This window comes from Hyperolius riggenbachi, chromosome 4, assembly GCF_040937935.1.
Source record: "Hyperolius riggenbachi isolate aHypRig1 chromosome 4, aHypRig1.pri, whole genome shotgun sequence".
Classification (NCBI taxonomy): domain Eukaryota; kingdom Metazoa; phylum Chordata; class Amphibia; order Anura; family Hyperoliidae; genus Hyperolius; species Hyperolius riggenbachi.
The window spans coordinates 94,800,416-94,816,115 of NC_090649.1; the positions used below are offsets into that span (position 1 = coordinate 94,800,416).

Consider the following 15,700-nt stretch of genomic DNA (forward strand, 5'->3'; position numbering starts at 1 on the left):
AGATTGTCTGAAATTATCTATCGAACCACCTACCTAACACAAAATTAGATGGTGTGTACCTAGCATTAAGGTGGCCATAAGCGTATAGATTTGCAGCAGATTCGACCATCAGATAGATTTCTGTCAGATGCCTGTCAGGTAGAATCTGACAGGAATCTGATGTGTGCTGCACACTAGGAATAGATTTCCAATAGATTTCATTCTGAAATCTATTTGAAATCGATCTAAATGCATTATTGAACCATTATGCTGGGCATACATGGCTTGTTTCTGCTGCTTGATTCTACCGTTCGATCGTTCCGCCGCTCAATACTGCAGTCAATTCTCTTATCTTCCGCTCGTTTTTCTTATCTTTTCGCATTCACTTCTATCACAAATCGAGCCGCGGAACGATCAAACGGGAGATCGGACATGTCGGAAAGTATCTATCAAGCCATCTATCTAAAAAACGAACTGTGTATTCACAGCATTGGATCCAATGCAACTCTATGGGCCATCGATCTACTGCCAGCAGCAGATCGACCTACATTTTCCATCCTGTCAGATAGATCAAGATCTATTGAAATCGGCCACAAAAATCGATCAATTTGATAGAATAGATTTCCGATCGATCCATTCCATAGAATCGATCGTTGGATTGATGGCTGAAATCGACCAGTGTATGGGTCCCTTTATTTTTGGCGAGACAGCTACATACAAGCGCTAGATTCAGGTCAGTGAGGTGGCGACTGCATGAGAGGGACGCGGTGTGTTGCTTACACAGAGACGCTTGTCACTTATCACGGAGGCACACACTTGGTTGAGCACTGCAGGCACTTTACTCAACAGTATTACTCCATGTTAGATTCTATCCATAGGTACTGGCATTTGGAGTTGCGGAGAGTGCAGCAATTCAACTTTTCTGAATTTATTTGCATCCATCCTGGAACAATTTCTGCATGTGACCCCACAGTGTACTTTTAGGACTGATTTGGTTTGTGTTGAACACCTTGGCACTTTTTTTCCTACTTTCTTAAATTCATACTTGAACTCCAGGTTTTATTTTGTCTGCAGAAAATCACCCAATTACTTGGAATTTTGTATTCATTAACTATCATTCCAGCGCGCAGGAAGGACTGTCGCGCACAGATGCAGGACAATGTGAAAATGATAACTTCCTGGAAAAGATCCAATGCACTGAATTCCCACGATTCCGAGATGAATTCCTTTTCCTGTGACAGCTCCTCATTAAGTTCTGGGAAGAGACACCTGAATGGCTGCCCTGAGCCAGTTTCACTCCTTCCACTCTCTGTATGATGAAACCTGGGACTGGATAAAAGAGTAAGGGGGCGTGTACAGCGCGCTGCTCTCATAGCTCTGCCATGACTCACGTGTGATTCAATAACACGCTCCTTTGTGTGACATAAAAGCTTGGTAAGTGCATGCAGTAACAGTCACAAAGAGGAAAGTGATATGCCAAATAACTGTGTATCAGTAACAGGGCTCCAATACAAAGAGCCAGAGAAGTGTTACAGAGAAGTACTCTACAGTTTGCAAAATGGTCTATGATAAAAGTAAGCCTCCAGCAAATCAGGCAATGTATCAATATTGTAAAAATAGTATTATTCCCATCTAAACTGGTAAAAGCATGAACCCCGCATAAGGTCAGATTAAAAACCATAACCCATACGGGTTTCATGTGCTCCTTATTGTGACATTATTTAAAGGGAATCTGACCCCTCCCCCCTCCCAGTTTAACTCACCTGGCGCTTCTACCAGCCCCCTGCAACCATGCTGTGCCCCTGCTGTGATTCTGCAATGGACAAGTGACGGAGTGATGCGCATTCTTAATCCTGCTCCTATTCATTGAAGTGTTTTGCACATGCGCAGTGAAGCCACGTGGACCAGGGACGTGCATCCTGCTGACAGAGGGACACTGCAGGATAACTGGACCATCGTAGTACTACGGCGCTGACACACGATGGCTGCAGGAGGCTGTTAAACTGAGGGGGGAGATGGGGAGGTTTGAGGGTTTTTGATTGATGCTCCCTTTAAATATGGGGAATTGAGTAGTTAATAATTCTTCAAACACTACCCCCCCCCCCCCCCCCCCCATGTGGCCAGTAATGCAGATGCCCCCAGCATTATTAGAGCCGCGTAGCTATGTGACTATATTTATCTGATCCTGCCGCCTCCCTTCTCCTCTTCCTCCCGGCAGCCACTTGCTCTCTGCTGCATGCGCGGCTCCTGATCACATGACATAGGGAGCACAGAGTGAGTGGCTGCTCTAATGCTTTGCAAGGTGGGTGAGAGGAGGAGCTGGCCCCCATAGCCCTCGGGCCTCCTCGTCACCACATGGGTCATGGGGGCTATTGTTACGCCCCTGGCTCAAATGTTACCTTGACATGGTAATTTGCTTCTGCAGCTAAGAATTAGGACATGAAGCTGCTGTAAGAAATGCGCACTTGGTAGTGTTCTTAGTATCTGGTCTGCATCATTTCCACTGTTCAGACAGCAAGGGGGAAGTCACAGTCGGAGTCTGTCTGAGAAAAATGCAGCTTCAAGACAGGCAGTCTATGGTACAGGAAGTGGCCAGTATGTGCTCCTGAGTCCTGACCAGGTATTTTACCTCAGTGTAGAAGTGTATTGTAAAATTAGGAAAATTTATAAGAACAGGATGCTGATCCCACAGCCATGCTAACTACCCGTATATACTCGCATATAAGCTGAATTTTTAAACACATCTGGTGCTGGCAGTGACGTGTGACAGAGCCTGCACAATCGCCAGTGTAATGATCGGGGATGCCCTTCTTCCGTCCAGTACTCGCTGTGTCTCATACAGATGACGCCATCTAGTTGCGTCTTTAGACAGCAATTACTGGACAGAAGAGGGAAATCCCAATCATTACACTAACAATTGTGCAGGCTCTTTCACACGTCACTGCCAGCACCAGATGCCTAAAGGCTGAGTGCACATTTGTTTATGGGGAAGGGACTGCCTCATACTGGGGGCACATCTGGCTATTTATATTTGGGGGAGAGGCTTATATTCGAGTCAAACAATTTTTCCTTGTTTCTGAGGTAAAAGTGGGTACCTTGGCTTATATGTCAGTATATACGGTAATCCATAATAGCCAACGAAGGAAAAGCTAAAGTTTCTGACTTACACTTTTGTTTCATAGTCTTTCCATGCTTTATCAAAAGGTTTCTTCAAGTCCTAAAACAAATAAAAAGACATTAATTAAATGAACAGATGCTACAGAGTTTTTTAAGTACACCGGTCACTTCCTTTATCAATTTAACTCACTACACTACACAGGTGGCCTAATTCATTAACTCATACACATCTAAAAAAAAAAAAACAGATTAAGGTGATCGTGGCTGAATCAGTAGTTGTGTGATTGAAATAAAACTTTTAGTTGTGTAAATAACTTTTAGACACACCGACACAGACATTTATATTGTGCTTTTCTCCTGACGGATGCAGGCACTCTCTATAGGCAGTAGCAGTGTAGGGGAGTCTTGCCCAAGGTGCTGGCTTACTGAACAAGAAGAGCAGAGATCTGAACCCAGGTCACCTGTGTCAGAGGCAGAGCCCGTAACCAGTACACTATGCAGCCACTGCACGGTTTGCACAGTGCTGCAGTGATAAAGTTTCTCACGTGCCATAGCCCAAAGCTCCTCAAGTCAATTTCCAAGTGAATTATTTATAAGGGTTATTAAATATAAAATGCAACAGCCTGGTTACTGAAAGCTGTACAAATCTAATGCATAATTAATATAACCTTAAAAGAAAATAAGCTCACCTACCCCTTTTACACCCTTGAGGTCTCCTTTCAATAAACTATCCAGTGGGAATGTTATAATATTGTTCATATTTTGGACCTGTGGGGGGAAAAAAAGACACAACATCAATGGCTGATAACAGAAGTCAACGGAAACAAATAGATGTAGACAACCTTATTGTGTGCAAACAGAAACCTGCACAGAAAACAAAACCATGTTAGAACACAACAGCTGTTTGATTTGATCAGAGAAGAATGTAGCGTTCCCTACAGGTTCAAGACTAAGCACTTTATTGTTATTGTTTATCACAAGAAAATTACTTTTCCTGACAACCCACAAGGTGCAGATAAAGAACACAAATGACATTAACAAAGTAAGAAATAGAAGACATATAACGTATGTCAAATATTTAAAAATGCTGTATAGTGTGAAGTGATTAGCAACACAATTATTAATGCACCCATTAATGAATAATATATTGCATGTTACCAATATGACTTATTGAACTTAGCCTTTTAGCAGCCAATTTATTTAGAGGCTTGCAAGAGAGCTTCAAGCCAATTTATTTTAAAACATTTTTTATGTATTTGTTACATTTTCCTGCTTCTAAAGTAATACTGCTGTAATGTGTATTTATGGCCACTTGTCACTAGGGGGCAGTGTGATGCAATAACAGAGAATGTCCGATTTCAGTTTCTGTATTTTCTGCTAGTAGAGAGAGAGAGATCAAAGCATTCCAATAATTTACAGCACAACGAGTTCTGCCAACTGAGGTCAAAAGCACTCATTTTGAACAAGATAACTCTATTGAAGCTGCTAATAAGTTAAAGGACAACTAACCTAAAAAGTAAATAGAGGCTGCCATATTTATTTCCTTTTAAACACTGCACATTACCTGGCTGTCCTGCTGATCATTTGCCTCTAATACTTTTAACCATATACAGTACACTAAACAAGCATGCAGATCAGATGTTTGACTTTATGTATGACTTCATTTGCTGCATGCTTGTTTCAGATGTGTGATTCAGACACTACTGGTGCATGAAAGATCAGCCGGACTACCAGGCCACTGGTACTGTTTAAAAGGAAATAAATATGGCAGTCTCCATAGTCCTCTCAGGTCAGCTGTCTTTTAAAACAAATAATCTCCAAGAAGATTCAGAGTTTAGAATGTTTATGGGAAAGCGTTTAGGCGTTTTTTTTTATTCAGTTTGTTAGTGTGTATGCATATCTAAAACATCTACCTGATGGTTAAAGCTCAAAGTACTTCCAGGACTAGTGTCATCATTGATGATGTTTTTTGGCCCTTCTCATACACAGTCTTAAACAAGAGTTTGAGTGATGGTAGTTCAGTGCAGCTAATGGGGTTCATTTTGTCCTGCCTACAGCGAGTTGGGCACGGAGTAAGAGAAAAGACGGCTTACTCTGCTGCCCATGAAATTCCCTGCAGAATAACATACAATTCCCCCTCGTCGTAGCAGCCCGGAGGAAGAAGTAATTTAAAGAATTTCCCATTGCATGGGCCGCAGACTGGTGCTATACTGGCACCCAACTTAAGCACTACACGGCCTGCGCCGTGCACCAAACCATCTGCTTTGAGATAATGACCTATGCAATTTTGTACGCATGACAGTTCATATTTTTTTTTTAATAAATGCAACACTTACATTGCTTGAGTAATAGGCAACACAAGTGATGCATGTACCTAGCAAGTTATGCAATTTGCCCTAATCGCTTTGTAAATAGTGCAAATCCTGGTCATTTTAATGTGCGCTGTCTACACACGTTACGATGACTGTTCTTTTATGAATTCACCCCAATGCCTTTTAAAGAGACGAGACTAGAGTGGAGACATTTGTTCATAATGCAACAGCCTCATGAGTGGTGAAAACCAAAGACAAAACATGAGCACTAACACCTAATACTAACTGTGAAGCATAGTGGGGGAAAGGTAGGGATTTGGATTTGTTTTGCAGCTATAGGATCTGGACACTTTGCAGTCACTGAGTTGATCATGACCTCTTCTGTATACTAGAGTCAAATGTGAAGTAATGCGTGAGAAAGCTAAAGCTTGGTGAAAACTGGGCCATGCAACAGAACAATGATCACAACGACGCCAGAAAATCTACTACAGAATTGCTGATGAAGAATCAAGGTGTTAAAAGGACCCAGTCAAAGTTCAGACCTCAACCCAACTGAAATGCTGCGGTGGAGCTTTAGGAGAGCTGTTGATGAATGAATGCCCGCAAAGCACAATGAATTTAAGCAATGCTGTAAAAAAGAGGTGGTGAAAATTCCTTCTCAATGTTAGAGATTGATATAGCATAACAGAAAATGAATACTTCAAGATATTCACAATTTGGAGAAAAGAGGCGCCCTGGTGCATACAAGCTTTTAAAAGCAGTTTAAAATCAAATAAGGTAGCTTACCTCAATGACAAAATATTTATGATAACAAAAGATTTTATTTAGCACAGGTAACTTGTTTCGCGGGTCTGAGCCCACTTCCTCAGGCCAATAACAGTGTCAAATGAAAAATTCAATTCAGCATAGGGAGCCTCCCTATGCAAACCTTCTTTGTGAGCAGTGTCTTACTTTATTAACAATCATACTCAACACACCACACTATTGGGCTCCAGTCTTTTGTCTCCTTTGTCTTTTCCTACAGGATGCCAAGACACCCATACTTCACTACTTCAAGATATTGCTGCTGACTATGAATCTATCAGCTATCTGGGTGATGCATGAAGCAGGGGTTAATTTGCTGTGCGCAAATTACCTTTACAGCTGCTAGCAGTGTACTGTGCAATGCTAAATTAACGCGAACAATGGTACATGGGTAACGCAATCGATACTATGGTAATACATGTTACACTATTCCCCCAAACACGTTTTTGGAGTACCAATCGTCTAACCCATGTACCACAGGTCCATTGCTGGCGGTAGTAATAATAATATTGCTGTGCGCTGCCTACGCTTTGTACATTAACCCCATAGTATCATAAGGTGGAGTTCCACATATGGGTTCTACACTGTGGCTTCATATTCACAATCAGTGGCGTAGCTAAGGGGCTTTAGACCCAAAAGCAAGTTCTACATTGGGCCCACCAAGCATTCTATACAGAACAATTATATGGTGCACCAAAACCTGCCCAAGACTTCCACCGTAGGAGAGGTGTAAGCAGGGGGGGGGGGCAGGAGAGACAGTTGGTAAATAATTACTACTATTAAAACCATCTACAGAAGTCATCATTACCAGCGCAGGACCAATAAAGAGCCAATACTGCCATTGAGGGAGGGATCCTCGGGGCGCCGGTGTGGTCACAACCTCTGCATCCCCTATTGCTACACCACTGTTCATAACATAGTGACACCATGGAATCTGTTGTGTGTTGGTTTTACTGTAGAAAGGAAAGGATGACTCGGTCTCCACCTGGGTTTCAAGTGGATCCGAGATAAACTTTGACTCATTGCATAATTCTGTTCCTTTCATATAGTTTATAGGGCATTCCTCAAGCCACATACTTTTTGGTTTTTGTTTTTATACTCTAATTCCCTATAAACTAAACAAGCCTTGCCCACAGCGAAAGGGGGGGAGGAGAGGGGACTGAATTTTTCATAGTACACACAGGCAAGCTGATAGCATCTCCAGCCCTAAGGCCTGTGACAATGTGACAAACAGAACATGGCTACCCTCATTGTATCACAGGAATAAATAATCAAACTATTGAAGCTTTTTGCAGCTAGATTTGCTGTGTAAACTATCTAAACTTTAGATAAGATATATAGACAAGTTACTTGTTATAGTTAGTTTTTCATCTCTGATCTGCTTTAAGCCACAATGGTTAAGTTTATTAATCCATAGTTTACAAAAACCCAAGACGTTTCGCCCAACAGCCTTTATCAAGTGTTTTGGCCCGAAAAGTTGTGTTTTTGTAAACTACAGATTAATAAACTTAACCATTGTGGCTTAAACCTAGGTGGAAACACAGTCATCTTTTCTACAGTGTATTCCTGCACCTTTACAGGATACAGGTGTGGACTGGTTGACTCCCTGGTATATGTTAATACAGCAGTTTGAGCTGAGGGTCAGTCTTTTCCATTGGTGTGTTGGTTTTACACCTCAGATTGGATTTAAATATTTCAGAAACTGCTAAGGACCAGATGATTATTATTATTTCCCGTTATCATAGGATAACATTATCGTCTCAAGCGCACAAACCTTCACTCGTCATTACGCTGCCTTTTATTAATGTAAGTGGAAGTTGTCAGGCTGCAAGTCCCCAGTGGTGAAACTGTCACAAGCTAAGCAGATGATTGCACAGCTTCCCAAAGCAATTACCATTGGAAAAAAAAAAAAGAAAAAGCAATTCTCTGGCAAAAGTCTCAACAATTGTCTCAGTGATGGATGTGAAGCAACGCACATTTTTCACTGCAATATCACTTTAACCCTCTGGTAGGGATTGGCTCATTGTGAGATAGATTCAGGTTCTGCTCAGACAAACACCTATTATTCAGCCAGCATGTGCTCACCAAAGGACCTTCACTGTGACAATGGCTGATTGTGTCTGTCAGAATTTCAATTTGCAGGTAGGTTGTTTTCTAAATCTATTTGGATGTCAATAGAGTCCTCACTGTCTTGACATGTGAAGGACGAGAGCTGTCACATAGTAGCTTTCCCCTGATTCTTTCATGTAAAACAAATTATGCCATAAATCATTAAAGGAAATAAGAACAGAAATACAAAGTCATCGGGTCCCGTGGTACTAATGAAACATGAAGGATGAGAAATGATGAGGAACTGACAGCTTGAGACGTCTAGCAGTGATGAATCTAGCACCACTAATACACAATTAAAGTGGACCTGTCAGTACAAAAAAGACTTGTACAAGAACATCCTTTCTTATATTATTAATAAATTATGTTCTTATTAATTTACTAAACAAGACAAAACATTCATATCACGGTTTTCTCCTGGCGGACCCAAAGCACCAGAGCTGCAGCCACCAGGGTGCTCTCTTTAGGCAATAGCAGTGTTAGAGAGTCTTGCCCAAGGTGCTGGCTACTATTTAGAAGGCTCCTGAAATACCAGAACGTGTGTGGAAATTCGCTGGATGACCAAGTGACAACGTGGCTTTAGAACCTGACTTCCTGGTCACCAGGAACCCTCCCTGTGGAGTGGGTTTCATTAGAAGCTCAGGGGCAGAATTATCTGGAAAAGGAAAGTAAATCTGGAGCTCCACTGAAGCAGATATCTAAAACAACCAATCAGGTTGCAGTTGTTAGATGAATCCTAGATTTGGATAGGTCACTCTAAGCATCTGGACTACTTTTGTTTCAGTTTTTCTTACACCATAATTATAAAACAGACCCGAGTGTGGAATGGGCCGCCTTGAGTCATTGCAACGATGATTATAACCTTAGTATTATTATTTATTGTATTTATTAAGTGCCAACATATTACGCAGCGCTGCACAATAGATAAATGGGTTAACATACAAGGTAGAACATACGGAAACTCACAACAAAACAAGATCATGCAAATGATTTGATAACAATACAGTGTCATAGGTCAAAATAGACACTGTTCTAGTCCACAAGAGGGTGATTGTCAGTAAGATTGCATAATGAAGCTGGAAACACTAGGGAGGAGGGCCCTGCCAGAGGCTTACAATCTAAAGGGTGGGGGTGGAGACAATAGGTGCATCTTTTGAGAGGGTGTCTAACAGAACATATTTTGGTGCTGGTGTATGGGGGTATGCTAGCATGAAGAGGTGAGTCTTGAGAGCTTGTTTGAAGATATTAAAGGTTGGGGCGAATTCGACAGCTGGTGGGAACGAGTTCCAGAGAGTAGGGGCAGCCCTGGTGAAGTCCTGCAATCGTGCATGTGACTGAGTTATGCGTGGTGCGACTAGGCGCAGGTCATTGGAGGATCGGAGGGGGCGGGCTGGTATGTGCCTGTGGACCATATCAGAGATGTAGGTCGGGCAGGTCTTGTGCACTGATTTGTAGGCCAAGCACAAGATTTTGAAATTGATCCTAAAGCTGATGGGGAGCCAGTGTAAGGCTTTACAGAGCGGAGTTGTAGAGGCGTTGCGGTGAGAAGAATGTATCAGTCTGGCTGCCGCATTCATTACCAATTGAAGTGGGGCAGTATGGTTAGAGGGGAGGCCAGACAAACGAGAATTGCAGTAGTCTGATGACAAGGGCGTGGATAAGGAGTTTAGTGGTGTCAGGGGACAGGTAGGAGCGGATCTTGGAGATGTTGCGGAGGTGGAAGTTGCAGGATCTGGCAATAGTTTGGATGTGGGTTTTAAAGGAAAGTTCAGAGTCCAGAGTAACGCCTAGACAGTGGGCTTGGGAGGTAGGGCGGATGGTAGTATTTTCGATAGTGATGTGCAGAACTGGGAGGGGTGCAGCTGTGTGGGGTGGGAATATTAGAAGCTCAGTCTTGTCCAAATTAAGCTTCAGGTACCTGGCAGCCATCCAGTGAGGCAGGAAGAGACTTTGTCCATGGTAGAGGAGAAGAGATCTGGGGTGTGGAGATATATCTGGGTGTCATCGGCATACAGGTGGTAATTGAAACCCATGGAGGAGATGATTTTGCCAATTGAGGCAGTATAGAGTGAGAACAGTAGTGGTCCTAGGACAGAACATTGAGGAACACCAACTGAGAGGGGTGTAGGAGTGGATGAGGAGCCATTGAAAAATGTTGTGAAGGAGCGGTTGGAGAGGTAGGAGGAGATCCAGGCTAAGGCTAGGTCCTGAATGCCCATTAGCTTCAGGGAGTGGAGGAGGGAGTGGTCGACAGTGTAAAATGCCGAGGAGAGGTCCAGGAGGAGCAGGATGGAGTACTTACCTTCGGCTTTGGCAAGGACAAGGTCATTGACCACTTTGGTGAGGGCTGTTTCTGTAGAATGGGCTGTGCGAAAACCAGATTGCAGAGGATCGAGAAGGGAGTTGGAATTAAAGAAGTTGGTCAGGCGTTGGTGGGTCAGGCGTTCAAGAATTTGAGGCAAAAGGGAGGAAAGAGATTGGGCGGTAGTTGGATGGCAGAGCAGGGTCAAGTGAAGATTTCTTTAGCAGGGGAAGCACAGTGGCCTGTTTGAATATAAATGGGAAGATGCCGGTGGAAAAGGAGAGGTTGAACAGGTGGGTGAGGACAGGGGCCAGACCAGAAAAATGTGGGCGCAGAGAATCAGATGGGACTGGATCTAGGGGGCAGGAAGTGGCAAGTGAGGTTGCCAGCAGCTGGTTGACTTCCTCCACCGTGACAGGATTGAAGGAGGTAAGGGAGGAGAAAGAGGCAGGAGGTCAGATGTGGTGAGGAGGCGGGGGCGATAGAGTGGAGCAGAGAAATATCCCTCCGGATGGTTGTAATTTTGTTGATGAAGAAGTTTGATAGGTCAGTGGCTGAGAGGGTGGAGGTTGGGGGAGGAGGTGTGGGGTTGAGTAGGGCATTGAAGGTGGCAAAAAGACGACGTGGGTTGGAGGCTTGGGTAGCGATCAAGTGAGTGAAGTATATCTGTTTGCTATCAGCGAGGGCAGTATGGTACATCTGCAACTTGGTCTTGTATCCCAGGAAATCATGGTTGTGGCAGGATTTCCTCCATTTGCGTTCTGCAGCTCGTGTCTCATTTTGTAGTTTTTTTGTGAGGGCAGTGTGCCAAGGTTGGGGGTTGGGGCGACTGTTGGTACGAAAGATCAGGGGAGCAGCATGATCTAAGGCTGCAGAGAGGTTACTGTTGTATTGAGCTGCCGCTTCGTTGGGGCAGGTTAGGCTGGGGAGGGAGGAGGAGAGGGAGTGGAGGGGAGTGGCTAGTACATTGGGGTCAAGGTTGCGCAGATCTCTGCCAACGTCCAGTTTGGGGAGGGCGACAGGGGGTGCTGAATGGAGTGAGGGTGAAGGAGATGAGGTGGTGGTCAGAGATGGGGAATGGTGCAGTGTCCAGGTTTGTAAGTGTGATGTCTTTGGAGAAAATTAGGTCAGAAACCACTGATACCAAGTGCTGTACTAATTTATTTGGCTGATCATATATGTAATGATCTGCAGCGGGAGGCCTGCTTCTCTCCATCCTTTTCATAGTGCAGAATATGCTGCTGGGGTCAGAACAGAGTCTGCATGTCTGTACTGGGATTACTAAAATAATAATCTGATCTTGTCCAACTATTATATCAAGTCTGCACATAGCTTGCCACTCTGCCCTGCTGATCAATCAATATTCAGGCAGCAGAATGGAAGTCACATGAGGAGGACAGCCACAGAGGGAAACACTATCCTGCTAGACTGGGATTCTTGGACTGGAAGCTTCTTCCAGCAATCCCTGGAGGAGACCAACAACGTGAGAAATTGTAATGAAGATGCTCACTGGAATACTGACTACAGCAGAAGCTTGGGGGAGCCCACCCACTCTTCTTCTCTAATGCTCTGCAACTGCAAATGCAGTTTTTCTTGGGGGGCTGGGTCAGGCAGAGAAAAACAAGAGAAAGTTAGGTGCAGAAATGGAGACACAGCAGAGCAGCGAGAAGGCGTACTGGCACAGCAGGTTGGTAGAGGAGATAGGTCACCTCTGTCCCCTTACAACCTCTGCTCTGCCCCTTCTCCGCTCTGTCCGCTTTGTGAATCAGCTGGCTTGGCTCTTACCGCTGCAGGATAGGCATCTACGGGACTTGCCAGGCCAAGTTCTTCCATTTTTGTGTTCTCGGCAGTCAAAGTCCAAAAATATAAGTTAAAGGGGACCTGAACTCAGCACCTTTTCTCTGCTCTAAAATATAAGTAACAGCATGATAACCTTTAAAGAAAAACATTTTTCATTACAGCTGATGCAAATCCTGCAATACGTCTGCAGTGTGTCTACTTCCTGCTTCCATGGAAGCAGACGCAGGGTTACCATCCTGTGTTTACAAATTAGCTGCTCTGCATAGGAATGCTGAGATCCCTGAGGTGACACAGCTGAGAGATCAAATTACAGTTCTTTTCAATTACAGGCTCTTCTCTCTAAAAACACACACTGTGCATTTATCTCTGTTTTCCTTGTGTCCTGTGCAAGAGTTCAGATGCACTATAATAAGATACCGTTTGCACAGTGGCCCTATCAGCCAGCCACTTCTCACATTGGCCGGCCAGCTTGGCATTTCTAATTTGCAGTGAATACAGGACTGCTGGAAAGTGACAGAGGATTCGGTTTTACAAGATTACAAATGCAATAAAGTCGGAACCACTGCTGAACAAACAGCACAGCCTCTGTATTCATCCTCAGCCAGTCAATTCAAAATGTAATACGCTCACAGCTCTGTGCTTCTCTGACACAGTGCCTCATAGCCCTCTGAATATTTTAACACATTGGGGAACTGTACTAAAAAATGCTCTGTTCTAGCCGGGAGTTGCCTCTGTATTATTGAGACCAGTGTCTCTGTAGGTCTCTTCTAAGAAGCTAAAGAAGCTCATAGTATAAATCCCAATTCAGTTATCCTAGGCTTGTCAAAGCTGAGTGAAGTTTGTTCCAGTAGGCTTTTGGGTGAAAGGGAGACTGGGGCAAGCCAAGATGAAAACAAGTCGCTCCTGAGGGAAACGTTCTACCACTACTGACCCCTCAGTTAAAAGATGCCCCTTGCCTGGCTGTCAGTTTGATGCAACCGCTCTGAATAAGTACAGGCACAGTTTGATAACATGAACTGTGGGCAAATGTTGTACACACATGTCAAGTTAAATATACATTTGCTCATCCGTTATTGCATATTCCTGCAAAAAAAAGAAAAAAAACAAAAGCCTTGCAGAAAAAAAAAAAAATCACCATGGCGATTCCGCTCCTTCAATTAACCCATGAGAGACAACAAAACCATAATCCTATGGAAGCCATTGGAATTTGGATCTGTCATACTGAATATCCAGTTATGTTACACCCCCAGCTCATCTAGTCCTTGACTTCTGTAGGACATGATTTTTGGGGAGTGGGAAAATACGGGCTACTATTATTATTTTTTATTTACGGTATATAGGGCCAACATCTTCCGTAGCGCTGTACATAATACAAAACAAAGGGGAACAAATATACATAAGAAATACAAGACACTGTACAGTCATGACATTGAATAGTAGAAATACAAATACATACAAAGTTGATGTGTAGTTGGTAATGTGCATATGTTAAATTACAGCAGTATGAGAAACTGTAGGAGGGGGTCCCTGCCCTTGCGAGCTTACAATCTAGAGGGTGAGGAGTAAACAATAGGGAAGGAAACACAGGGGTTAGTGGGTGAGGCAGTGTGCCTTCAGTGCTGCCTGTAGCAAATTATAGGCTTGTCTGAACAGGTGTGTTTTCAGAGTACCTTTGAAGGTTTCTAGACTCGGAGCATGACGAACTGGCTGAGGGAGAGAGTTCCAAAGGAAAGGGACAGCCCTTGAGAAATCTATCCCAGAGTGAGAGAGTGAGAGGAGGTGACTAGGCTAGAGGAGAAAAGGGTCTCCTGTGAGGAACGGAGGATCCAGGCGGGGAGGTATCTGGAGATTAAAGAGGAGATGTATGGAGGTGATAGCTTGTGTAGAGCTTTGTATGCAAGCATGAGAAGTTTAAACTGGATCATTTGGGCAACTGGTAACCAATGGAGGGATTGGCAGAGAGGGGCTGTCTTAGAGGATCTGGAAGAGAGGTGGATGAGACAGGCAGCAGAGTTTAGTAGGTACTGGAAAGGTGCCAGTCTGCTTTTTGGTAGACCACAGAGTAGGGTGTTATGCAGGGCATACACGGCTCGTTTCCGACAGGTCCTATTGCCCGCCAGATCGATTCCGCGTTCGATACCGGCGGGCAGAATAGAAAAAATGAAGCGCTAATTAGAAAGTGCCCGCGGGGACGAGCGGGAATCGATCCGCGCACACGCGCGGACAAGCGGCTTGATACCGGCGCACTATCTAGCCATGTATGCCAAGCATTACAGTAGTCAAGACAGGAGAGGATTAGAGCATGTACAAGCATTTTGGTTGCTGCTTGACGAATCCTGGAAATGTTTGAGATGGAAGTAGCAGGTGGTAGTTAATGTGTTGATAGAGTCCAGAGTTACCCCCAGACAGCGAGCTTTGGGAGTTGAGGTTATTGAGGTGTTATCTACATTGATTGTGACTATGGGAGGTGGAACAGAGAGCGAATATGGAAATATCCCAATCTCCGTTTTGCTCATGTTGAGTTTAAGGAAGCGGGGTGACATAAATGTAGATACAGAGGATAGACAGTTGGGGACTTTAGATAGTGGTGTGGAGAGGTCTGGGGAAGAACAAAAAATGTGGGTGTCATTAGCATAGAGGTGATATTGAAAACCAAAAGAGCTTATCATTTGTCCCAGGCCGTGAGTGTAAATGGAAAAGAAGAGGGATGCAAGGACAGAGCCTTGTGGTACTCCCACTACCAGTCATTACTAGGGATCATGGTTATGGTTGTCCTTTATTGCAGGAGGCCACATCAGTCTTTCCCAAGAGCCCTGCTGCGAAGGCCTCGGTCACATGGACTATCAGTTGCTATGTGAGAGTTTTTTGTGGGGAAATGAAGGGCATCACAGGCTTGGTGGTGGCACAGCGCTCGAGTGGTGTATTACCTAATATGTTAAAGCTCAACCAATTTCAAAATTGAACACAGGAGGGATAAAGCAGGATGGCCACAGCGGTGCTCTCTAAGGGAGGAAGGTAGGTGGCCCTCATGCCACCCCCCAGCTATAAAAATTAAATAAAAGGAATTTGGTCTGACTCGTATATAAAAGAGATAGATAGATAGATAGATAGATAGATAGATAGATAGAGGGTCAGATCTGAATTTCGCAACGAAGTTGAGGATATAAGGTTTCTCGGCCCCACCATTACTAATGACATAAGACGGGAGCAAAAAAGCAGCAAAATTCAGAAGAAGGCTCAGCAAAGATTGTTCATTTTGTGGCAATTCAAAGAATTC

At 43.9% G+C, this 15,700-nt stretch overlaps 1 protein-coding gene across 4 annotated transcripts in view; it reads right to left on the reverse strand.

Annotated features, from left to right (window-relative positions):
- The window catches only part of ASAP2 (ArfGAP with SH3 domain, ankyrin repeat and PH domain 2), a 297,947-nt gene that overhangs the window by 124,765 nt on the left and 157,482 nt on the right, over window positions 1-15,700 (reverse strand). For all 4 annotated transcript variants that reach the window (XM_068280327.1, XM_068280325.1, XM_068280326.1 and 1 more), the window contains exons 4-5: window positions 3,790-3,864; window positions 3,147-3,196 (exon numbers count right to left, since the gene is read on the reverse strand). In XM_068280327.1, coding sequence (XP_068136428.1) covers window positions 3,147-3,196; window positions 3,790-3,864 — 125 coding nt within the window. The remainder of the gene's footprint in view (window positions 1-3,146; window positions 3,197-3,789; window positions 3,865-15,700) is intronic.